This window comes from Camellia sinensis, chromosome 4 (genome assembly GCF_055761805.1).
Source record: "Camellia sinensis isolate YWXY chromosome 4, ASM5576180v1, whole genome shotgun sequence".
Lineage (NCBI taxonomy): Eukaryota > Viridiplantae > Streptophyta > Magnoliopsida > Ericales > Theaceae > Camellia > Camellia sinensis.
Genome location: NC_138964.1, coordinates 197,916,987 through 197,944,058, shown reverse-complemented (window position 1 = coordinate 197,944,058; position 27,072 = coordinate 197,916,987). Strand labels below are relative to the sequence as shown.

General features: G+C 36.2%; 1 protein-coding gene across 1 annotated transcript; it reads left to right on the top strand.

Moving 5' to 3' along the window:
- Positions 1-12,810: 12,810 nt before the first annotated feature.
- On the top strand, positions 12,811-14,081 carry LOC114303122 (uncharacterized). The gene has a single exon (XM_028248271.2). The coding sequence runs from the start codon at positions 12,945-12,947 to the stop codon at positions 13,956-13,958; it is 1,014 nt and encodes a 337-aa protein (XP_028104072.2). The 5' UTR covers positions 12,811-12,944; the 3' UTR covers positions 13,959-14,081.
- Positions 14,082-27,072: the final 12,991 nt, after the last annotated feature.

Here is a 27,072-nt window from a genome sequence, read left to right as displayed (position 1 = left end):
AACACAGATAATCACCCCTAAAACACAAAGGTCAAACGCATTAGTATCCAAAAGAAAAATAGTAGTAACACAACCAGAAGAACAAAATGTAAACCCAAAAGCAACTGGGTACCAAAAGAAAAAAAACCAACATAGTATCATTCTAAGCACCAGAGATAGAAATTAGTAACAACACCAACAAAAAAAAAAAAAAATACCAAACCAATGACACTAAAAACAGGAGTAAGCAAGACAAGCCATTAGTATCTAAGCAATAGAAAACACAAGAAACCAAGTAGAAATAGTCAGCACGCGCAAATCCTCTGTGGAAGTGTGTAAACCAGTACAGAACAAAAAGAAACACTGAAACCAAGCCACCACAACCAAAATCCAAACCAAACCAAGAATGACAGATCAAAAATAAAAAAATAAAAAAATAAAATAAAGGAAAGAGACTTACCAGAAACAAAGATGGAAGGGAAGAGCACCAAAAAACAAGCCAAACCACGACGCAATCTAAGCCCGTGAAGATTGCAATCGAAGCCCTAGGAGAGAGAGAGAGAGAGAGAAATTTGAGGGAAAATGGATTGAAAAGTCAACGGTTGGGTTTATATAGCAAGATAGTCTGCTCGAGCAAGGGACTTGCCGCTCGAGCGATCTTACTTATGCGCAAACTACGCTCAAGCCTAGACTCATGCGCTTGAGCGCAAAAAAATAAGCTCACAGAAGTTTGACGGCTTTGCAAAAAAGCTGGATGAGAGAAATCTTCGCTCGAGCAGGGAAGAAAAATCAACAAACGTAAAATACACCCGTCTGAGCAATTAAAACCAACTCACACTGTCAAGTGAGACCTGAAATAAAAAGAAATGGACACAATAGCAACAATATGACACTAAGATGAGATAATCCACAAACCATGAAGCCTGCAAACTTGCAATTTTGACAATATGAAGCATAGTATTAGGTAAGCATTGATCAATGATCATAAGCTACATGAGAATACATAACTCAAAGACAAACATGAGAGATCACATAATGAACGTGTGTGTGTGTGTGTGTGTGTGTGTGTGTGTGTGTGTGTGTGTGTGTGTGTGTGCAATCCTTGAGAGGCCACAGAGCTAGAGTTAATCCTCATAGTGATCGGATGGCTAGACCTCTGGCAAGAGTAACTAAACATCATTGAGAAAAGTCAAACCACTAGACATCAAGGGATATTTGTTGAGTAAAAACGGAGGCTCCCCCTCAATCAATGAGTCCTTTTTTTCATTATTTGATTTTTGACTTGTCTTTCTTATGGGTACTCACTGGTGGCATGCACACTCAAAAGTATGGAGACCAAACCAGAGAAGTATGAAAGCAATAAGGAAGGCCTGGTTGGTGCCTTTGAGGTAGCCTTTTCCTAATGCCCGGACTTCAAAGAACTGAGGGAGGAATCGTGGAAGTGAAAAATGATAGAAGATGGTTAAGAGACTCAACATCACCCATGATATGCCGGTATAGGTCAATTCTTCTAAACATGTATTGGAGACATTGTTAGAAGTCCATAAAGAACTTTGATCACTTGTGCGGAAACCATTGCAACAGTTTATCTCAAGGATGTGTACAGAATGAGATCATGAATTCAATGAGTATAAGCATTTAGAATGAACTATGAACAAAGAAGAATAAAATCTTGCAAGCAGCATGCGAAGTGTTCATATGAGTCTAAATGCAAATGTGGTAGGAATCAATGGCAATGAGATTATAGCATCCAAGTATACACAAAGCCAATCTCTCTCACCCACTCAAGTAACAAGTCACACCCTAGTGACTAAGCATTACACCCAAGGTCTTTCTAAGGAACTCAAACCGAAGAAGATCAAGAGGTTTTGTAAAAATATCAGCCTTTTGATACTCAGTGGGTACATGTTTAAGAACAACAAGGCCTTTTTTCACTAACTCTCGAATGAAATGATGACGAATGTTAATGTGTTTAGTGCGAGAGTGTTGGATAGGATTTTTAGAAATGTTAATGGCACTTGTATTATCATAGAAAAGGGTTAGAGTGTCCTAGTCAATGCCATAATCATGAAGCATTTGATTCATCCACAACATGTGCACAACAACTCCCTGCAACAATGTACTCAGTCTCAGCAGTCAAACGAGATATGGCATTTTTCTTTTTGCTATGCCAAGCAACCAAATTATTCCCAAGGTAAAAACACCCTCTGGATATGCTCTTACGATTATCAGCACACCTTGCCCAATCGGCATTAGAAAAACCAGTGATCTTAGCGGTAGTGTCGGTCGTGAACCAAATCCCATACCCCAATGTCCCATTAACATACTTAATGATGCGTTTGACCGCAAGCAGATGAGACTCTTTAGGACATGCTTGGTATCGGGCACAAACACCTACACTAAATGCAATGTCAGGTCGACAGGCTGTGAGGTACAAAAGACTCCATATCATACTCCTATAAAGGGTAAGATCAACATCAGTACCAGAGGAATCTTTGGAAATGTGAAGACTGGTGCTCATAGGAGTACGTGCATGTTTGGCCAACTCTAGATCAAACTTAGACACAAGGTTTTTGGCATAGTTGGTCTGAGAGACAAACATACCCGAAAGAGATTGTTTAATTTGAAGACCCAAGAAGTAAAACAACTCCCCCATCATGCTCATTTCAAACTCATGTATCATGCAATCCGAGAAATATTTCACAAGAAAATCAATAGTGGATCCAAACATAATATCATCAACATAAATCAGAGCAACAAGTATTTGAGACTTAGTATATTTCACAAATAAGGTCTTGTCCACATTACCCCTTTGAAAATCATTATCAAGAAGAAAGGTAGTAAGTCTATCATACCAAGCCCTTACTATCATATCAAGCCCGAGGGGCTTGTTTCAACCCATACAACGCCTTGTCTAACTTGTAGACATGATGTGGACATTTTGGGTCCTCAAACCCTTTTAGTTGCTCAATATAAGCCTCTTCTTTCAAGTAACCATTCAGGAAGGCACTTTGCACGTCTATTTAAAACAATTTGAACCCAAGAAAGCATGCAACACCAAGTAAAATACAAACAGATTCGAGACGTGTAACAAGGGCAAACGTCTCATCATAATCAACACCCTCTACTTGAGCATACCCTTGAGATACCAACCTCGCTTTATTTCTAACCACAGTACCATTCTCATCAAATTTATTTTTAAAGATCCACTTGGTACCTATCACATTCATGTCTCTAAGTCTTGAAACAAGAGTTTAAACTTTGTTATGTTCAAATTGACCTAATTTTTCATGCATAGCATTAACCCAACTATCATCTAGTAAGGCCTCTTTTATATTTTTAGGTTCAATTAACCACACATAGCACATATGAGATACCTCTTCCCGAATTTGTTTTCAGGTTTTTATTTTGTCTGAGACACTTCCAATCACTTGTTGAGCTGGATGATTCAGTTTTACCATTGCTGATAGTTTTAACTCGGGAGCATCAGAGGTAGTGTCTCTTTGTGCACTCTTTGGACTCGGACTCACCATTGAAGTTGGTGCGGCTCACCTTATTGAGCTTGACCCTATGCTTCTCCTTGTCTTTGTGGTTCAGTATCCAAGATTGGAGACTCACCATATTCTTCCTCATGTATTGCTGGCATAGGAGAACCTGTGTCATCTATAACCACATTGATTGATTCCATTAGAGATAAAGTGCGGAGGTTATAGACACGAAAAGTGTTTGAATACCCTAGAAAAATACCATTATCACTTCGGGAGTCAAATTTGCCCAAAGGCTCTCTATCTTTGAAATGTAACATTTACTCTCAAAATTTTTGAAATATTTTACATTAGGTTTCAGCCCTTTCCACAGTTCATATGGAGTTTGTAAAGTGCCGAGCCTTAAATACACATGATTCACAACATAAACAGTGATATTTAAGGCTTCAGCCCAGAACTTAGGAAGAACTTTCTTGCTAAGTAGCATGACCCTAGCCATCTCTTAAACTACCCTGTTCTTCCTCTCAATAACTCCATTTTGCTGTGGAGTAATCGGTGCAGAAAACTCATGCTTAATTCCATGCATATTACAAAAATCTGAAAACGAACTATATTCAAATTCACGACCATGATCAGTTCAGATTATTATGATACACCCAATAGAAACACCCTGTTCATTTTGGATTTTAAGGACTAAAGCTTGGAAAGCATCAAACGTATCAGATTTTTCTCTTAAAAAATTAACCTATGAAAAACGAGTATAATCATCAACAGTTAAGAATATGTATCTTTTACCTCCAATGCTTTCAGTACGAGTGGGTCCCATAAGATCCATATGAACTAGTTCAAGAGGACGTTTGGTTATAAAGCTATTCACCTTTTTATGAGGGGCACAAGTTTGCTTCCCAAGTTAACATGATCCACACACATGGTTCACATTCTTACCCATTTTGGGTACTCCTCTCACAAGCTCTTTGTTGGCAATCTTAGTTAGATCTTTGAAATTCATGTGACCTAATCTTTGATGCCACGAGTCAATATTACTTATGATGGCTGAATGGCAAGTGAGATCATTTTGTGGTAACAATCCCATAGCAACAATTATCAAATATACGAACCCCATGCATGACAATATTTCCCTTCTTATCCAAAATTTCACATTTAGTTTTTGAAAATAATACTTCATGGTGGGAATCATACATTTGACTAATGCTCAAAATATTTGCTTTAAGGCCATCAACAAGTAATGCATTTTCGAGCTTGGGAAGATCGGTCACACTTATAAAGCCTTTACCAATTACTCTAGAAGTGTCACCATCTCCAAAAGTAGCAATTCCTCATTCATATTTTTCAAGAGATGTGAAATAGGATTTGCCACCAGACATGTGACGAGAGCACCCACTATCTAGATACCACATGTGTGAGTCACGTGTTTTCAAAGCAGTGTGAACAACGAAACAAGTTTAAGTCACTCTTTTTCACCCATATCTCTTTGGTCTGAACAGAAGCAGGATTGGCAATCTTGGTTAATGTCTTAGTGTTGTGAACACCATCATGAATCTTGGTGCTCCGCCTAGACATGTAAGGTTGTCTCCTAACCCATGAAGTATTAGAATTTCTAATTTTTTGAGACACCTTACCAAACAACTCGTAACAATAAGGACGAATGTGGCCATACCTACCACAATGATGACAAACAAAAATAGGTTTTACCTCCCTTTTGTTGATCTTACCCCCTTTTGGTTGATGAAAAGAGGAATTACCCTGTTGAACCTTCAGTTTACCCTTTGCTTGAGTCTTCAGGTCATGTGATGTAGAGGTCTGTCCCTTTTGAACTGTTGTATTAGCATAGTCTATCCCACTTTTGTTGCAACTCATCTATTAAGACCCGAGGAAGTCTTCCAGTGGCTTTGACCCTTTGTTCCACATAGCAATTGTGGCTCTAGCATCTTTGAATTCTTTTTCTTTCTGACTGACCATCTCTTCTAATGCAACTTGTGACATCTGAAGGATTTTAATCTTCTTTTCATATGTGGCATAGATTTTCAGAAGTTCATTCCTTTCGGTCTCACAACACAGAATTTTTTCACATAGATCTTGCCTATCATTGGAGATCTTGATGACATCATGTTTTGCTTTTGCAACCTCTACCTTTAGCTTGACATTCTCACTTTCGCACGCTTTGAGCTTGAAAGTCAGTTTGTTATTGATCTTGAACAAGTTCAGAGATTTATTGTAAAGCTTTTCATAAGCTTGTTGTAGGTCATCACCATCAATCTCATCATTGTCTTCCGAGGTTTTATCATCTTCTTTTTGCTCCTCTTTCTTTTTGATCTCATCCAGTCAAGCAACTAAACCATGAAAGTTGATGGATGGTTGTGAAGATGACTCACCTCTTTCATAGACTAGACTAAGAATGTCCTATGCATCTTTGGCCTTAGTACAGTGAGCAATTCGTCGTTGTTCTTCTTTAGAAATTGCTTCACAAATTGTATTCAGAACTCTTTGATTGCTCGGATTGTCAGCACCTTCAGCACCCTCTTCAATTACTTGCCAACCTTCAAGGTCATAAACTCAAAGATACATCCTCATTCATATCTTCCAGAATAAGTAATCACTCCCATCAATGGTAGGAGCACAGTGCAGACTCCGACCACGAGAAAACTCAGTTGGCTTTGGAGATAGTTGAGTGACAATAGACCAGAATGCCATGTAGGTACTATCCCCGTTTTCATTGGATTAGGTTTCTTCAGGTTCTTGCTCTGACCTGCTTTCATCATCCCAAGTCACAGTATAGACTTTCTTGCAGTTTTTTTTTTTTTTTTTTGTGGACATTCAAGTGCAATATGTCCAAACCCTTGACATTCATAACACTTGACACCTTGCCCCTTCACAGCCTTCTTCTCAATATTTGGAGCAATTTTTGGTGAAAAAGTTTTAAAATTTACATTACCCTTATCTTTTGAACTAGAATCCTTAAAATTCGGCTTCTTTTTCTTTAAATTTTTTTAAAACTATTTGGCAAACATCACCGTCATTTCGGACTCTAGATCAAACTTAACCTCAGGGGTCTTAGTAATCTCATGAGCACTGGTAAAAGCCACACTATCTTTTTGTTTTTTCTTAGAAATCTGGTGGGCTTCATAAGTCTGCAAGTTTCTAACCAACTGATCAAGCTTGAGGTTCTCAACATCCTGAGCCTCCTCAATAGCTATCACTTTTGATTGGAACCTCTCCGGTAAAGACCTCAAAATTTTTCCAACAACCTTCAATTCAAGGATTTTTTTCACCGAGTGTGAAATAGGAATTCACGATGTTACTAAGTTTAGCATAAAAATCATCAAATGTCTCATCATCATGCATAAAAAGAGTTTCAAAAGAGGAGGTGAGACATTGAAGTTTTGATCTTTTAACAGCAGTACTCGTGAATAGTTTCAAGAATGTCCCAAGCCTCTTTTGCTACCTCACATGTATAAATACGACGAAACTCTTCTGGTGTGACAGAGCAAAAGAGGGAATTGAGAGTTTTACTGTTTCAACTCGAATTTTGATAATCGATTATGTCCCAACTATTGAGTGGTTTAGGGATATCAGCACCATCAATGATGATAACAGGTTCACTCTACCCATAGAGCACACGGTGCCAAACTTTCTCATCAATAGATTTTAAAAACGCCCTCATACGAGCTTGCCAATAAGAATAGTTTGTACCATCGAGTAACGAAGGTCTATGGGTCGAGTTACCTTCGCGAATTGAATTTATATCACAAGTCACACAAAATCACACTCCTATAGTTTTGAGAAAAACAAAGAGTGACCTGCTCCAACACCAATTGAAAAACCTAAGTAATTCGTGATTCAGATCAAGATTAATTGCAACAATGCCCAAACAATTAAAATCGACAATCTAAATCATCTAGCATATACGAAAATGATTTAGATTGTTGCTTCAAAATCAATCAATTAACACAATAGATTTTTACGTGGAAAAATCACAATTGGAGCACCTTCAATTGTGATTAAAAAAAATCATGGGCTAAACGCCACTAATCAATCCACTATGAGAGAAAGAAAGAATTCAAATTTACCAAAAAAATTACCCAAACTCTGACAATTTGTCTTCAACAATCTATATCTCTTACACCGCAACCTTCGTCTCAGAATTGATCAGATTGATGTTGAATCCACAACATTCATGTCAAATCAATGACTGCGCACAGCTTCGAACTTCTTTGAATACTCCACGCTTGAATCTTTGGATTCCACCGAAGAAGAACACTCTTGAAATAGAACACTCAGACAACCAAACTCTTTGATGTATGTTTGTCAAACCATATGAGTTTAATACTTAATCAAACATCAAAGAAAACTAGCAAAAAAGCCCCAGCAGAAAACCCTAGAACCCTTAAATAAGATCTGGAAGTAGCACACTAGATTCGAAGCAAACTACAGATTTATAGCAGTTAAGAACGTGGTCTCCGCTCGAGCACAGGACTTGCCGCTTGAGCGGCGACACTAAAATGCGTGTTCCAAACCAGGGTCCACGCTCGAGCATAAAATCACACCTCACAGTATTTTTGTAGATGAGCCAAAGTATTGAGAAGGTGGAAACGCCGCTCGAGCGCAACTTTCCTCGCTCGAGCAAGAAGACTAAAAACAGAGGAAAAATTACAACTTGATTAACCCAAGCTTGTTCGTGAAATTGGCAATAATTAGGGTCCTAACAGCTTCATTGTGAGTTGATTCAATACCCACAAGTTTGGTTCAAAGTTCTTATTCCCAGTGGTTACCAAGGTTGTAATTGATTCAATTCCAAAAGCAAATCAAATTATATAAAACAATATATATGAAAAATCTAAAAGAGGGCTTTTATTTTAATTAGCTTACGTTGACAAAGAAACGATATTTATGAAAAAGAGAAGCAGAGGAATGTTGGCTGGTTTATTAAATTATGCTTTGGATGCTCTGAAGAGTGTGAGTGAGAATGGCAAAGTATACAAAGAGCTTTTTCAAGTGTGTGGACTTTGATGGTGAGTTTTAGGTGAGATCGTTGTTGTTTGGAGCTAGATTTTCATTGTATTTATTTATTTATTTATTTTTGCAAAGGGTTCGGACTCTTTGAAATAGGCTAGAATTTTTTAGATTGGAATTGTGGAAGCCCAATGAGTCTGGATCCTCTGTCGTGCTCCTCTGCCATGATTTCTGTGGTGCCCCAAAACGATATCGTTTTGAGACAAAATTTCACCAAAATAAATAAATAAATAAACAAATAGAACCCTTCTTCTTCTTCTTTTTCTTCTTATTCTTCCTCCTCCTTTCTCTCACTAAAACTACCAACCCATCGACAACCCACCACCGCCACCCCCATAGTCGCAAGCCCCCTTATCTCCCCACTATCTCGATCTTTTCTCCTCTTTTCTTTTCTCTTTCAGCTCTCAAACCAAAGAGACAAAGATAGACGGTGAGGCGACGACCAAAGAGGAAGTGGAGTGCTACTAGTGTATCGGAGGGAGTTCATTGGTCATCCTCGTTGTTGGTCGTCAATTGTCCCCCTAGTTTCAACCTAGATTTGAAATGCAGAAAGATGGGTTTATGAAGAAAAGTAAAGTTTCAAAATCTCTATGAAAGATTTGAGATCCAAAATCAAAGAGGAGGAGAAAAAAAAATTTAGATTGTTTGTTCATTACTTTTGTTTGTATTGATCTAATTTTTAGTCAATTTTGATTTATCATTTGGAATGTTCGTTCAAAGTGTTAATATGCATATATATATATATATATATATACACACATATATATACATCTCAAATTTTTTTAATCTCAAATTTTTTTTTGAATGGTTGTTGATGTTGGTGTTCTTTTGAGTGGTGGTGAGAAATGAAGGGTTTTGCTCAGAAATCCTCTGCTGGTGTCGTGGCGGCTAGAGTTCGTTGGCTGTGGGGTTATTTCCTTCTTTCTCTTTCTCTGGTTTTTTTTTTTCCTCTTGAAATTTTAAAATTTTCCCCAAAACAACGTCGTTTTGGGGCACTGCAGGAACCACCACAGGAGATCCAAACTCAAGTCCAATGGGCCTACATCGACTTTAATGCCTTGTCAACTCAGGCTCCTCCATTGTCCACTCATGGTTAGGCCTAGAACTGTGCAAAATACCATTCAATCCGTTAAAATGGTATCGATCCACATCAATCTATACCGTTGTATCTGCTAATCGGGGTTTAAATTTTAAAATTTATAATCCACCTTCGAAACTGCACCGCTCTGCTATAGGTAATACATATATATTCTTTAACCTATAATGAAATATCAAAGTAAAAATGAGTATAAGACAGATTTAAAATGTAAAATTTATTACAAATAAGTAGTTATATATATGAAAAATATAATGTAAAATTAGTTTGTATTATATATATGAAAAATATTGTGCAAATTAGAGTTATATATTATCCAAAGGTTTGATAATTAGTTAAAATATTTTTTAATCTGTCAATCTGCTAATTCGTTCAAAACCGCACAAACCGCAATTTGTTAATCCGCCAATCCACCATTTGATTTACAATTTTCCTCTCAAACCACCCGAACAATGCCACGAAGTTAGCCCTGTTATTAGGAATGGCAATAGACGAGGCTGGTTTATAATCCCCTATTCCAGTCCTCTATTTTGTTGGGGCGGATATGGAGCAGTGGTAGGAATGTGTTGAAATAATTTTTCTTGTTAAAGAGCGTATGATAAAACTCAACTTAAATATCTCATGTCAATATATAACATAAAAATAGAATTTTTGCATAAAAAAAACCAAGATGATCCCAAAAATACATCCATGTTTGATACAAAAGTTTGAAAAGTCATATTACAATCTCATTTAGTGCCCATTTGAAATTTAACTTTCTTAGAGCATTCGCATTAACCTAAACAAAATTCAAGTCAAATATAACCTAAAATTCACTTTTGTATTTTAGTTAATCTCTTTTTTATATACACATTTCAGTGAACTTTCTATTTTAAAATTTTATTTCATTAAAATATACTTTTTTATTTTTATTTTTTTATAATTTTTTTAATTATATTTTATTTGTAATCTCATGTGAACACTGTATTGATAAGAGATATAGGGGTTGTAAAATCTATTAAACTAATACAATATTAACATGTGAAATAATAAATACAATATTATTATTGTATTGACAAAAGTTAGAAGAAAAAAACACCAAAGTAATGATAATATAAATAAAGATAAATATCATCTAAAAAAAATAATAAATAAATGAATTAAAAAATGTAAAGCCAGTGTACGGTAACTTGTCAGTCTTGACGAGTTAGTGTTGGTTAAGGACATTTTCGTGAGACTTGGGCGAGTCTAATGGAGTCCAATTCAAAGCTTCAAGCTAGACAAAGTAGCAAATGGAGATCTTAATTTAATCTTTTGCAAAAACTCGACTTTTACAAGGAAAAAAAGAAAAAGAAAAGCACTCATCGATATCTCAACAACTCAAAACAAAGAACTGGAATGTAAAACTATTATTAGGTTTGAGTTTGGTCTTGAGTTTTGAAATATTTTATTTTTTAAGTGTATTTAGATTAAGTGATTGTAAAAAAAAATTAAAAATTTATTTAAAACATAAAAAATATAAATTCAAAATCAAAAATTATTTTTAAAAAATTAAAATTAAACTGAGTGAATAATTTAAAAATCTAAAAGTAAAATTAACTCTTAAAAAACTTATTATTCTTATGAAAAGTATCGTCTCATAAAAACATTTGTTTAATAAAAATCTTTTTTCAAGTAAAGGTTTGTCTGACGAAAGTATGTTTTATATAAAGAATTTTGCTAATAAAAACTTTAAGAGTTGTTAACAAAAAATTAAAAATTATATAATATCAAAATATTTATAATTTTAATATACATTTTACATATCTTAAGTTGATTTTACATATTTTTATTTATCATTTAAATATTTTAATACATTTTATATATATTGTTCAACACTAATAATAACTCTTTCCTTGTGTAAATCAATAAGAGTATGTTATACTAAGATTATTATTATTTTGGTTCTTGTCATTATTGGAACACCACTTGCATAATCTCCAATGAAATGCAAGGCATGGCTGACATGAAAATAAAAGGTCGACACTCTTTAGTCACATTCATTGTCACTCTCAAAGTCACAAGCTATCCATGACATAACATTCATTATCCTCATGTTGTCTACGCCAAAAAAATCACAGAAATCCCTTCCCTGCCATCACAACCTCAGACCCCAAATCCATATTTTTTTAAAAAATTAAATTAAATCAAATGCACATAATTGAATTATAGAATTAAAAACGATATGAATCTCACTCAATATAAAAAGGTGATATCTGATTTTAAATTATTGAAGTAGAATTTGTGATAGACTCTACGTGTCCAAATAATATAATTCAATTGAATTCGTGACAGGCTCTGCATGTCCAAATAATATAATTCAATTTATTTTGTGAACTCAAAATAATCTGGTTTGTTATTTATAAATGTTTGGAACTCCTTACTTGTTATATGAATTGGGCCATGTTGTTTGGGCCATGAGTCCACCATGAGCCTTACCTTAATAATTTAAATTATTTATTTTTTATTTCATAACATAAAGATTATTCATGAAAAAAATCAAGTTGATCAAACAATCGTGATTACGTTAATTTATAATAATTATTTCCAAAAACATACACGACAAATATTATTTAAAAATTAGATAATTTATTTTTTATGAGACAAATTTAATAAATTAACACAACTATGATTATTGAATCAAGTTGAAATTTTTTCACGAATAATCTATACGTTATGATTTAAAAAATGAATAATTCAAATTATCAAAGTAATACCGCACCGAATCCTACGAACCCAAACAACATAGTCCAATCCACAAAATCTATTGGTTTCGTTTGGGATGTGGGTTGGCTTTTTGGCTATTTTAGTCTGGGGCTAAAAAGTTTCTTTTGGGACAAGTTTTTTGACTTTTTTAAGAGAAAAAATAAAATGATTATGATTTGAGTTTGACATTTTATCTTATTAGGCTAAAAAGCTTATTTTATCTTTTTATTACTATTTTAGTCCAAAAAAAACTCAAAAACATTATATGCCAAACGAAAACAAAATGGAGGGGATAAATTACATGAAATAATATCATAATTGTATAACTGTATATATTACCACGCTCACATATATATATGATGATGATTGTCGAAACATTATAGAACATGTCCCTACAAAGGCACGCACACGACAATAAACTTGAAAGGGAGAATACAATGGGTGCTTTGCTAGGTGGGATAAATATAATGGCCGGCCCATATATCCCATTACAGGCCTGCACTCATCATCACCCTCCCTTCTCTCTCTCTCTCTCTCTCTCTCTCTCCCGTTTAAATTCATTCATACTTCTCTTCTCCTCCCTATATAAATTCATTTAATTTATCACCCCTGTTCTTCAATCATTGAATATGGCTAGAAATTTAGCTGATCAAAAATGGGTACTAAACCCCATCATCTCTATTGAAAATGAAGTCGAAGAAGACAACGAAGAAGAAGCATTGTCGTTTTGTGATCTTCCCATAAACGGCGACATTCAATCAACAAAACAAGAACCACAATCAGTTGTAGATGACTTCCACTTTGGCCGCTCTGTTTTTGCAGAACCCGAAATGTGTGCTGCCGATGAGCTCTTCTTTCAGGGCCAGATTGTTCCATTACGCCACTCTGTAAGCTCCGACAGCAATCTCCTTATATTCCCAATACATAGGTCCAAGTCCATGGACAATTGTTATTTTGGAAGGTTCAACAGCGTCAGCAGTAGAAGCAGCAGTCAACATTCTTCAAGCAGTGCCAGTTCTACAGCCACTGCCTCCGCTGCCACCACTTACAAGCAAAGAGTCCGAAACCGGTTTCATTCACAGCCAAGTCCTAGTCCGAATCCCCGAACACGGATTTCAAGCGGCCAGTATGGAAATTTGAGCCACCGGAGTCGTAAATCGACCACATGGAGCCTATTCAGACCTGGTTTGGTCCGGACACCAAAGATCGAATTGCAAGATCTCAAGGTTCGAAGCAGTAGCACCAGAACACAGAAACCCATCACAGAATCGAACACATTCATTTCACATGAGATGAGTCCCATCTTTCTGCGGACTCCTTATCTATGTGAAGGAGTTATGTCTGATTCTGTAATCGATTTCTGTATAAGTAGAAGTACTAGTACGAGCAATAGAATCAGTGGCGACAGTGATGACAGAGACAAGAATGGTTCTTCCAAGATTGAGAGGAAGAAGAAGAAGAAGAAAAAGAAGCAAAGGTTAGTAGATAGGAATGGAACATTGTTTGGTGGTTGTAAGTGTACGGTTGATGCAGTTGAGACAGTACCTTCGCAAGATCAAAAAGTTCAAGCAAAGAAGAAGAAGAATCGAACGTTTGAATGGTTGAAGGAGCTTTCACTTGCTGACGTACAAGATGAAGCATAGATTCACTCTTCTTGTTTATGTCATTATTTTTTTGAACTCTGTTTTGTTTGTTTTGTGCTTGTAAAAGTGTTTTTAATTTGAAGTAATGGATTTGGAAAAGAACTGTTTTCATATGGTAATCAACCTTAATAGTCATGCTTAATTATTAGGTGGATAGCCTGACGTTCGAAATAGTCAAGCGAATTTACCTAAAAGAAGGTGCAAGCGTCACAAGTGTACTGAATTGGTGGACCAATTCAACAATCGGGTCAGTATGCTGAGTTGACCAGGTAATCGAATCAAGCATGAGAAAGGTAAGTATTGGACAGCTTGCTCAGGCGTTTGGCAACCTTCTATTTTAGTCAAAAAGTTAAAAAGTTATTAAATTAGTTAGAAAGTCAACAATTCATATTAAAAAGTTAAAGATTCTCTCTTCTCTCTACTTTTTACACATTTTTTCGTAAAAAGCTGAAAAGTCATCCCAAACATACTAGTTTTTTTTAACTCATATTTTAACCAAATAGTCAAAAAATTACTAAATTAATCTGTTCCCAAACAGGGCCTAATCTTTGGAAACGGTGTAATTCCTTATTATAATTTAATTTATTAATTCTTAACCTCTTGTGACAAAATAAATAAATAAATAAATAAAATTCTATGAATGCTATTAGGAATATAAGACAACTACAGATTATGAGCCATGACTGGAATATCATATTTCCTTATCTTGCTCTACGGGTTTAGATCTATTTGATTATCGAAAGATTTTTTATTGGCACTATACTAGGATTACTTGAAAATTACTTCTGTTAATTTCAAATTGCTTAAAGCTCGTACTTACTAGTGTCGTAAAATAAAAAAAAGATATCCATTTTATTTCATTTTCGAATTTTTTTGAGTTGGTGGTTAACTAGTATTTTTGTGTTAGAATTTAGTTATTAGTGGTGGTTTAAGGCCTCGTTTGGGAACAAGTTTTTTTAGTAATTTTTTTAGCTAAAATGTAATTAAAAAAAACTAATGGGTATGTTTGGTTTGTGTTTGAGAGATGTGTTTTAAAGATAAAAAGTACGAAAAGTTGTTTGGTTTGATTTTTTTCAAAAGATGTTTTGGAAAATTATTTTGAGAGAGAGTTTTGGAAAAAGTGATTGATTTGATGTGTGTGAGAGAGAGATTTGTTTGGAAAACTTGTTTGGTTTACAAGTTTTGAAAAAAAAATTTGGAAAAATTTGTTTGGTTTGATTACTTTTAAAAACTTATTTGTAGAGAAAATTTCCCAAAAATTTTTCAGAAATCCAAACCAAACGAACCCAATAGGTTTAGGATGACTTTTTACGAAAAGATGTGCAAAAAATAAAGAGAAAAAGAAATTTTTGATTTTTTTATATGAATTATTAATTTTTTAATTTTCTTATTGATTTTTTAACTTTTTGACTAAAAAAATCACTTACTATACTAGGCCTAATTATGGGAGTAGGCTAGCTGTGAAGGGTGTATACGATCAAATTCAGAGTGGCTTTGGGTGTGGTGGTGCTGCTTGTTATGATTAAAGTGTAGACTTTGATGCTTTTCTCTGTGCTCCCGTGGTGTGCAACAATGCCAATTTTTTTACTGCTAAATAGTACCCAATAAGGTCTCACTTGACCTTTGGTCCACACCACAATAGTGTCCCTTTTTTTTTTTTTTTGCACATCACAATAGTGTCCCTTGATTCTGTGTTTTGAGCAATGTCAGGATCTTAAATATTCTGTCAATAATTTTATCAAACACTCATATTAAAATATAGAATTTGCACTTATGTCAGTGTTTGATAGAGTTTTTTATAAAATATTTAGAGTCTAGCATTTTTATGCTTGGAAAAAAGTTACATATTTAAAAATATTGTCAAAATTTTTATTTAGAACGATAATATTTACTTGAAAATGAATGGGTGTATTATAGGGTTTACATATCATAAATTTTTTGAATATAAAATATTTTTCTTGATTTAAATATGTGATTGAACTTGGTTCAAATCGTGCTGATCTTTTATTATCACATAGCACTAGTGCCACGTCAAAACATGAAAATGTGTTTTGTTTAGCGTAGTTTCAAGTTCTTTTTAGAATAATTTTCTATAAACTATGTGTGTCAATTTCTGATTACATTGTCAATCAAGCACTCAGCTGGAGAACACTAACAGAATAAATTAAGCCCGAACGACCTATCACAAAAAGAAGAGATTTCGGCGATGGTTCGTCCACCCGAGGACACTCCGACGATCAAGTCAGTTATCTCTCAAAGATAGCAAAAGTACTTAACTCACTATTCAGAGCCTAAAAAGCATACCTTAGACCCATGATGGTATCTCTCTTTTATAGCCAACACAAACTTAGTCCCAATAGAAGCCTAGCTTCAATGGACTTAGGATTACTGCTAATCTTGGACTCCTAGTTGGATTAGGATAAACTCTTTAAGAGTCTTATCTTTACCCAAACTGAAGTCTTCTCTCATTCTAGAGCTCTTGTCCCTTATCCGTTTATCTCGGATTCTGGTATCTTCACAGATAACCTCGGCCTAGCCGAGATGATCTCGGCGTCATGACCAGGACACGTGGCACCTCTGCTGGTACTTCAGTGACACCTCAGCCAGTACTTCAGTGACACCTCAGCCACGTGTTGTCATTCAAAAATTATGTCCCCACAACTGCTCCCTAGGTTCTATTATCTCGGCATCCTGAGGTGATGAAACCTATATCATTCCTTCCTTTAAACATGACCCCGGTTTAACATCAACCTGTAAATTTTTCTTAAAATTTCAACAAGTATTAAACATGTCATCGGTTTAACTTTAACTTGTAAATTTTTCTTAAAATTTCAACAAGTGTTAAACATGACCTCGGTTTAACTTCAACTTGTAAATTTTTCTTAAAATTTCAACAAGTGTTAAACCAATCTTAGCTTGTAAATTCCAACTCCCAAGCATCATTCTCCAACCCTCTTTGGTGCACTACTTCTAGTGTCATTGTGAGTCCTTTTGGACCTCCATCCATTGGTCGTGTCGAAATAGAGTTCCTTCCCCTGAACATCTCGATGTTTTTTGGTGCAGGTTTCTTTTATTCGACGTGTCTTCTGGGATTCTCCATGCCCGACCTCCCACGAAGGCCGGTGAGAATGTCCCTTGGTCCCGCCATGCTGAGGGACTGTAAGAACCGTTTTCTGCGCCCCTTTCTGGGCACCTTTCTTGGCCGCTAGAATTGGCGTATCTTGTAGCGGGAACAGTGGCTGCATGACGTTATTCTGCATCATGAAATTGACGAGCGTTTGCAGGTCCACCAATTTGTCCGTCATTCCCTTCATCTCGTCGTCCCTCCACAGGCATCTATCCTTCTATACCCGGTGGTCATCCTCGTTATAATACCCGCTTCGGTCTGATTTCTTTAGCACGTTGTCCTCCTGGCCGACGTATTTTTCTCCGTGATTATTATCACGAGTCTCTTCGTTGCAGTTGTCTTCTTCGACGTCAAGGTCAATGTGTTTCTCGATCCCAGTAGGGGTGTCGTCCCCAACCTTCTCTTTCTGTCCGTCGTTGGCTATCTATTCTCCTTTCTTTCCCACAGACGATGCCAAATTGTGTGTGTCAATTTCCAACCACACTGCCAATCAAGCACTCAGCTGGAGAACACTGGTAGAATAGATTAAGCCCGAATGACCAGTCACAAAAAGAAGATATTCCAGCAGTGGTTCGTCCACCCGGGGGCACTCTGACGATCAAGTCAGTTATCTCTCAAAGATAGCAAAAATGCTTAACTCACTATTCAGAGCCTAAAAAGCATACCTTAGATCCATGAGAGTGCCTCTCTTTTATAGCCAACACAAACTTAGTCCCAATAGAAGCCTAGCTTCAATAGACTTAGGATTACTGCCAATCTTGGACTCCTAGTAGGATTGAGATAAACTCTCTAAGAGTCTTATCTTTACCCAAACTGAAGCCCTCTATCATTTTAGGACTCTTGTCCCTTATCTGTTTATCTCGGATTCTGGTATCTTCGCAGATAACCTCGGCCTAACCGAGATAATGTCGGCATCACCGAGATAATCTCGGCATCATGACCAGGACACGTGGCACCTCGGCTAGCACTTCGATGACGCCTCGGCCACGTGTTGTCATTCAAAAATTATGTCCCCACATAAACAATCACATAAGAGTTCAGATTCTCTCCTTATATCATCTCTTTGAGTTCCTACTTGGGACGGTCCATATGCACCCAAATAGATTTGGTGGTCCAAATTTTCCTAAAAAAAAAAAAATTCAAAAGAAATTGAAAATGACCCTCACTATCACTCATCGAAATCAAAATTTCCCTTACTCACCCTCATGCTCACCCTCACGATCTTCTCCTCCACCAAACGCAGCCTCACCAGCGACCCACTCCTGACGACGACCCACTCCCGACAACGGTGACCTACTCCTAAAACCTAGTGACACACTCCACCAAGAACAGTGGCCCCAAGAATATCCTAAAACAGAGAAGTCGCATTCCAAATCGTCTCACTTCACTACCTGAAATGGTGATTACCCATGAGAATACATCTCCAAATATTCATCATTGATCGGAAAAGGCAAGAGTGTGGTTGAGTTGATCGGGAGCAGAATGATTTTGTAAATTGTTTCTATGAAGAAAAACTAAAAAATGCTTTGAGAAGTACATGGCATGGAGGCTAAACTCCAAATTGAGATTGCCAGAGATAATTTCCCTCAATAGTAATATTATGTAGGCAAAAAAACATTGTAAAATTGTGCAACTGAGTTTCAGGAGTGGGCCACCATCGTCGGGAGTGAGTCGTCAGTGAGGCTAGGTTCGGTGGAGGAGAATATCGTGGGGGTGAAGGTGAGGGTGAGGGTGAGGGTGAGGGTGAGTGAGGGAAATTTTGATTTCGATGAGTGAGAGTGAGGGTCATTTTCAATTTGTTTTGAATTTTTTTTTTTTTTTTTTTTTTGGGCAGATCTGGACCGCTAGATCCATTTGGGTGCATCTAGACCGTCCCAAGTAGGAACTCAATGAGAGGGTATAAGGAAAGGATCTAAACTCATCACATAAGAGAGATAAATTACTCTTTTTATAGCGATCCCGGGTTTTTCCCTTTATGTACAGTATTCTGGACTTAGGTTCCGCGGTTGACTATTGTTGCATTTGTTTCATTTCCGTCCTTTAAATTTCTTATATTTGAATTTTAGGATGTGTTGGGCAGGTTTGTATCAGGTTGGGAGTGTTTTGAAACAAATGGTTGCTGCCCAGATTTTGGTGTCTTCGCTCGAGCGAGGTTTTTGTCGCTCGAGCGAGCTCTGTGTTTTAAATCCTTCGCTCGAGCCAAGGTTCCTTCGCTCGAGCGAGAGTTGGGTGATGTGTCTGGTGGCTCGAGCGAGAAGTCTTGGGCTCGAGCTTGCGTCTGCGTCTGGTTTTGGGCCTGAAGATCGTAATTCTTCGCTCGAGCGAGCGAGGTCTATGTTTTGGGTTTCTTCGCTCGAGCGAGCTTTTCTTCGCTCGAGCATGCTTTCTGGGTTGCAGACCTGAAGCTTCGATTTGTTAGCTCGAGCGAGGCTTTCTACGCTCGAGCGAGGTTTCTTTGTGTCTGGTCGCTCGAGCGAGCCTCGAATATATCAGTTGGTAGCAGCGAGTTACACTTCACTTTTTCATCATCTTTTTTTATACAAACCCTAGACCAGCTACTCTTTCTCTCTATATATACATTCTCTCTAGGGTTTCATCTAGTCCCTAGTCCTAGTGGTCTTCTACCCTAGTCCCTTTGGAAGAAAGGTAGAGCTTCGCGAGGGCTTCACTTTAATCTGAAAAGTTGTGGATTTGGAGCACTTTGAGCTTCACCTCTCTTCTCCTTTGAGCTCCGAAAATTAAGGTAGGGATAACCTACTCTATTCTATGAGTTTTAACATAAATTTTGGTCATTTTGATTAGATGGTGTTGCTTAATCATTTTGAGAAAGTTAGGGTTTGATTTGAGGTCATAAAAAGGGGGGTTTTCAAATGTTAAAACCTATGTGTGTACGAGACATTGAAAAATGAAATTATTGTTGTTAAATCGATGAAATTGAGCCTTTAGGCTAATATTGAGAAAAAGGGAAAAATGCCCTAATTATGTTGAATAATTAATTTGGGAAAATGTGAAATTGATGTGAAATTCATGAAATTGGAAATTTGTGGGAGTAAATGGTGTAGTTGGATAATTTAATCACTCACCTATGAAAATGTCGATATTTTATCTGTTGATAAATTTATTATCTGTTTAGAGATAACTGCTTTGGGCTATCGGTGGAGGATAGTCTTGATTGTTGTAGACATTGTATGATGATTAGGGAAAACTAAAACTAATCACATTGAATATGTCATTGAATATAACAATTGGAATAATACAGTAAATGTGTGTATTGATTGATCATTGTATATGATAAGTGTTTAAATACATTGTATATGTATATTGTTTGGGAGGAGATAGGGGATATACTCCATGGTTTGAGAGGAGATAGGGGATGGACTTTCAAACCTGTTTGGGAGGAGATAGGGGATGGACTCCACTAATACAGCAAATCTATGTATCACTTGAAATATGGAAGTGTTGAAGTATGGAAGTGTTTTAATATGAGTTATATTCTCATGTGAATTGTGAAGTATGGAAGTGTTTTAATATGTGTTATAGTCTCATTGAATTGTTTGGCCAGGTTCTGAGCCATAATTATGAATCGAATGAAACTGAAATGAAAAATGGATGTACTTGATGCTGAATTGAAAAGTGTTGTAAGTTGGTTTATAAGTGTCAACCATATATCAAATGCTATTGTTTTAGTTATTTCTCATACTTAGTTTAGTATATCTCTACGGGACATTGGCTCACCTTATATGGGACATCATTTTCAGGTTCAGGTGATATGCCACCTCCAAGGACATAGCTTGGGAGGCTTAGAGGCTGAAGATCCCTTTTTGTTGTTTACCTTTTTGTGTATTACATGTAAATTCAAGCCGAGGGCTTAATGTGTATGAGTTAGTACTCTCTTTTTTTTTTGTAACCAAGTGTTGGCTTGGAAAATTGTAAGCCCGTAGGGCATTTACTTTTATTGTCAACATGTAATACTTTTGTGATAAATACTCTGATAAATAGATGTACACTTTATTCTCTTGAATATATTGTCAATTTCTTGTACCATGAATGTATGAATTATGGGTTTATTTTGAGAGCGTTACACTTTTGGTGAAATGCAAATAGCATAGCTTTTTTTTATTTGTAAGAATTAATTTTCAAAAATTATTTGTGTCCCCAAAATGATAAAATCATATGTAAATAATGATTTTTTTTTAGGAAAATTTACCTATAAATCCCATCTTGAGGAATGGTGATCCATATAGTCCCAAAGATATTCCTATAGACCAATTAAAAGTAGATTTAGTATATTATTTGAAAATTAAATTTACGGTTATACCCTTATTTCTATTATGTTTCTTTCTCTTCTTCTTCTTCATCTTTTTTTTCCTCTTGTGCTAGAAAGATAAGGTATACAATCTATGAAAATTAAATTTGGGATAAATTTTTATATAAGAATCTTTTTTAGTTAGAAAACATTTCAAAAGGAGTACAAAAATGATTTGAAATATGAGATTCTTCAAGCATTCCAAAAAGATGTGAGATTCTTCAAATATTTCAAAAGGAGTACAAAAATCCCTTAGTAAGTTTTGGACAAATGTATAATTTTAAACTGTAATACTCCAATATAACACTCAAACATAACACTCTAAAAAAAAATCCTCAGTGTGCTTTTTCCAAACGTAACACTCTAATATAACATTCCAAAAAAACTCCTTAGTGTAGTACTCTAATGTTGTGACAACCCTACTCTGTATTATGCTAATTAATTTTAATTATGCTTATAATTATGTACTTGGTATGATTTTGAGTGCTAATTATATGATTATATGTGTTTTTGAATTTTTATCTGTTCACTGTAGGAAAATCTGCTTGATTTTCTATTATAAAATTTAAATTGAAGGTCGTAGAGGCGACAGAAACCAAATTGACTGTACCATTGTGATTAGCATGATTTTTAGAGCCTACAGTGAAATTTGATTAAAATATGATTCAAATCAAAATAATTAGATTAAACTAATTAAATTAAGCTTAATCAATAAGCACTAAACCTTAATTAGCAATCTTGATTAGGCCAACATATAAATATGTTCTAATGTGCTTAAGCTCATGAGGTGAGCTCAAAAATTCTGAAATATACACTCTAAGGATAGTAAACTCTATACTTAGAGAGAGAGAGAGAGAGAGAGAGAGAGAAGAGAATTGTGAAGGAATTGAAAGAGATTAGAAGGATTGAACCAAAATACACTTGAATTCAAGTCTTAGGTATGGTTTTTAACCTTAATCCTTGTAAATGAAACATGTAGAAGTTGAATTCATCTAGTTCTTGAGCTCATTTGCATATGATTGTACAATGAAAGCATGAATTACTTTGGATTAGAATAATTGAGTTGAATTATGTACATGCATGCATGAATCACCTATTTGAGTTTGAATTTCATGGAATTTTCCACATGCATGAAGTTACATTTGACATTTTTGAAGATGTTTCATGGTATTACCACTTTTCATCTCATGCGTGAGGGTTTTGAAAAGATTTGAAAAGAAAAGAGTGCAATTCATATCATGCATGATTTCAACCTTATGATTTGAGCTTGATTTTGGAATTTGGTCCATGATTTCGAGTAATTGATTTCAAATTAAAAGTGTTCCCATGTCATATAATGTTTTCCGTGTTTTTGTACCAAAAATACAAGTTTTGAGCCTTTGGAATCAAGTTTTGAACTTCAAACACAGTTCTAGAAATTCCAGAATTCAACATATCCGCTCGAGCAAGGAAAGTTGAATTCATCTAGAAGTTGAATTTCACCTCATGGCATGGTTTTTAACCTTAATCCTTGTAAATGAAACATTGCATATGATTGTACAATGAAAGCATGAATTACTTTGGATTGGAAGAATTGAGTTGAATTATGTATATGTATGCAATAATCACCAATTTGAGTTTGAATTTCATGGAATTTTCACATACATGAAGTTACATTTGCATTTTTGAAGATGTTTCATGGTTTTACCACTTTTCATCTCATGCATGAGGGTTTTGAAAAGATTTGAAAAGAAAAGAGTGCAATTCATATCATGTATAGTTTCAACCCCATGATTTGAGCTTGATTTTGGAATTTGGTCCATGATTTTGAGTAATTGATTTCAAATTAGAAGTGTTCCCATGTCATATAATGTTTTTCCATGTTTTTGTACCAAAAATACGAGTTTTGAGCCTTTAGAATCAAGTTTTGAACTTTAAACACAGTTCTGGAAATTCCAAATTTTGATATGTTCGCTTGAGCGAAAAAAATGCCTCTCGAGCGTAAAAATCAAGCTCCCAGAAGTTTTATAGAGACTTGCACGGTAGCTCAAGAGGAAAACCTTGCGCTCAAGTGAACCTGATTTTACATGACTCATCGCTCAAGCGACAAAAGTCTCGCTCGAGCGTAAAATGCATACAACTAGTACTGTTACAGAGTTTTGCAAACCGCTCGAGCAACTAAAGCTGCGCTCAAGCGGAGTGCCCTATTTCATAAACTTTTGAAAAACTGTTTTACGTTCTGAATTCCGTTCTATTTCATTTCTGAGTATTTTTAGGCATGTATTGAGCATCCTAAATGAATTAAAGGGCACGAAAAAAGCCTAAGAAAGATAAATAAACCAAAGAATGGATTGAATTGTATTGTGACCCAATGTGCTATGGATTATGTAGGGTCAAATATGAGGATGAATCAGGCACTAGAACACGGTGAGTAATATCTTAGCAAAGATATTTTTGTATATATATATTTTCTAAATGATGCCTATGTGGTAAGGTTTTAGGCTTTTGAAGTGATATTATGAATGAGTATTCTAATCACTTAATTCAAAATGAAATATGCGAAGTGATTGACGTATGAGTATGAAATCGGCCTAAAGTTGTTTAGTATATTCAATAAGGATGTGGATTGGGTCTAAGGCCATTGGTACAACGGTTAAATGGGCCGAAGGCCGTTCAGAATAAGGAATTATGTCACGACCCAAAGCCGCCCCTATAGGTTTAACATCATAACCGGCCAGTAATCCATGGATTACCAAAGGCCTCTGAATAGATTATGAAATAGAAAGGGGTTGCGGAAGCAATATAGAAAATATACATAGTCTATTGAGCTATGTAGACATACATGGGACTGAAATTCAAAACTTAGATACATGAGAGTGGTGTCATATATATAATAGCCAAATGTCACCAAATTTACATATACAGAACTTACAAAACATGTTCAAACAAAACATAAAAAGTACAAAATCCCAAAGACTTGCTTTTCATAACTTGATCTGATCTCAAAAGGGAACCTCCTCGGGAGGCACAGTGGTTAGCTGACACAAAACACCAGGCAACAGCTTAAGCCTGGTCACGCGCCTGCTTACCTACATACATAATATAAATAGTGAGAGGAAGCCTAGTGAATAATAACAAAGTAAAGGATTTAACTAAATGATGTCCCATATAAGATTCAGAAAACAAACTCCACATCAGAAACAGTTTCATATTTATATTCTTATTCAAATCATATTCAGAAATCTGAGTGCATACTTATTCATACATGGTACATCCATTAGCACTGACAGATCAAATACAAAGCATAAAGAGTTTTGCTTGCCAGTTCCATTAAAGAACCTTCGACACCGGGAACTTGTAACATACTTGAGCCACAGTATTGTTACCCCCAGGCGAGGGCCATGAAACCACGGTATTATTACCCTTAGGTAAGGGCCTTCTGCTCATAGACCATGGTATTGTTACCCCTGGGCAAGGGCCTTGTGCTAAGGATGCCACGAGTGTTTGTCAGAAATTGGACAATCATTCATTGTACAGAATATAACATATCATAAAACAGATCTTGTTTCATCATACAGAAAATAAATAAAGTTGAACATAACTTTACAAAGGTATTTGTAGACACCGCATTTTTGACCGTCCTCAAGACTTGGACGTCATCGTTTGAACACTCGGGAATCATCTATGCTCGTGTTCGTTTTGAGTTCTCGGGGGTCTCGGTCGCACGCCTTGCCTCAAGATCTCTCAAATTGTCTAGTTTGTGCTTGGTTGTGGACCAAGCACTTGTGTTTTTGCTTCTGAGGGAAAAGGGTGGCTTGTTGGCCATCCCCTCAACCCATCGGCCAAGGCATGAAGCCATAAGCCTTGTTTTCTTTTCATCGGCCAAAAGTGTTGGTCGATCGGCACTTTTTTTGGTCGGTCGACACTTATGTTGGTTGATCTGCTATATTTTCTGGCTGAGCCCTGTTCATCTGCTTTATGCAGATATTTTATGCCAACTGTCATAGTTGGCATGCACAATTCACATCCTCCATACACGTGTATGGAGGGATTTGATTCAATTGCTTAGCTTGCTCAACAAGCTTAGGAATTGAACTTCTATAAAGAGGGAGCTCTTGCTCCCTTTCCAGAGGTTCAGAAAGTTGAGAGAAGAAGATATATATCACTCTCTCTCTATATATCTCTCTCTCTCTATATTTGTGTGTGTATTTGTGCTCAAAAGTGTATTTTGTTCATACTTTTGCACTAGAGCACCTAGTAGAACACCGTCCTTTGGTTGCTGAGTTCCTTTGAGGGTGATTTTAGTGTTCTTGGGCTGGTTTTGATCAAAGAAGGCTGCTGGAGCATTGTTCTTGAAGGTGGTCTTCAAGGGTGAGTTCCTTGCTTTTAAACCCCCATTCTTGTTTTAGCTTTTATACCTACTTGCTTATTGTTTTAAGCTTAACTCTTAACTGATAAAAGTTCTGTTTTTTTATGCTTTAGATCTTTGTTTAAGGTCATTTTGAGGTTGGGGGTGATCTACCCCCTCCTAGGCCTTGTTTTAGGCCATCCCTTTTGGCCCTTGTTCTTGGCTTTGCATGACCTTTCTACCACTGAAATCCAGAGGATTTTCAGTGGTGGAAAGGTAGTTTTGAGGTCCTAAATAGGAGAGGGTCATCCCCTCTCCTTGTTGTTTTGTATGCTTGTATAAGTGGCTTATATTGGTAGCATGTTTGCTTAGCTTGTTTTAGCTCCATTTCAGCTAGTATTTGGTGTTATTTTGCCATGTTTTACCTCTTTCTGAGGTTGGTTTAATGGCTTCTTGCATGCACCATGTACTTGTCTTGTAATCCTCTCTATTGCCTTAACATGCATCTTGTGTTTAGACCATCATGCTTGCATATTTTGGCTCAACTCAAAGGAGTTTTTAGTCATGTTTTACAATGCTTCAGCTCTGTTTCATGTTGTTTTGATCATATATGCCATGCTTTGTATAGCCATAAGGCATTCTAGCTTGTTAGCTTTGAGGGTCTAAGTCACATGTATGCATTACTTGGCTTATTTCAATGATTTGACATCATTTGTTATGTTATTTCAGTCCATGTTTCATGCTCATACACTTGCACTTATCACTCCTTTAATGCTTTAAAGAGTTGATGCCTTATGCCTTATGAATGGACTATTGTGTATGCCTCCATGCTTAGGTCTTTGGGATGCCATCTAAGTGGTTTTTGGGCTTATTTTGATATGCCATAACTCTGTTTCTCATTGGATAATTCATGCCATGTTTGGTTTTGATAGGTGTAGTGTAACACCCCTTTGTAGCCTTGCATGCCTCATGCCTTTTGGAGTTGTATTCTAGCTTGTGTTGGCTAGTTTCGAGCATGTTTTTGGTCTTGTCTTGACCTGCCTTGGGACTATTTTGAGTGCCCTTGGCCCTTTGGGGCTTGCCTTACATGGCCATGGTTTGAGTCCCTTGGCTAGCCTTAAGCTTTGGGCTTTCTTGTATGCTTTGCTTGCTTTGTTTGGTAGGTTTGACACCTTTCCATACATGATTTCAAAGCTTATAATGTTTGTCACATGTCCATATTTGTTCCCTTTTAAGTGCTCTTGAAAGTTGCCCTCCTATGCCTAGGTGTTGGACCATTGACATGCGCATGTTTGTTTTGCATTTTCATGCTTCCAATTCATAACGTTGGCCACTAATTTTGGGCATGGCTGAG

Excerpts from the sequence above, each read along its gene's own strand:
- LOC114303122 (XM_028248271.2), top strand. The coding sequence starts at position 12,945 with ATGGCTAGAAATTTAGCTGATCAAAAATGGGTACTAAACCCCATCATC.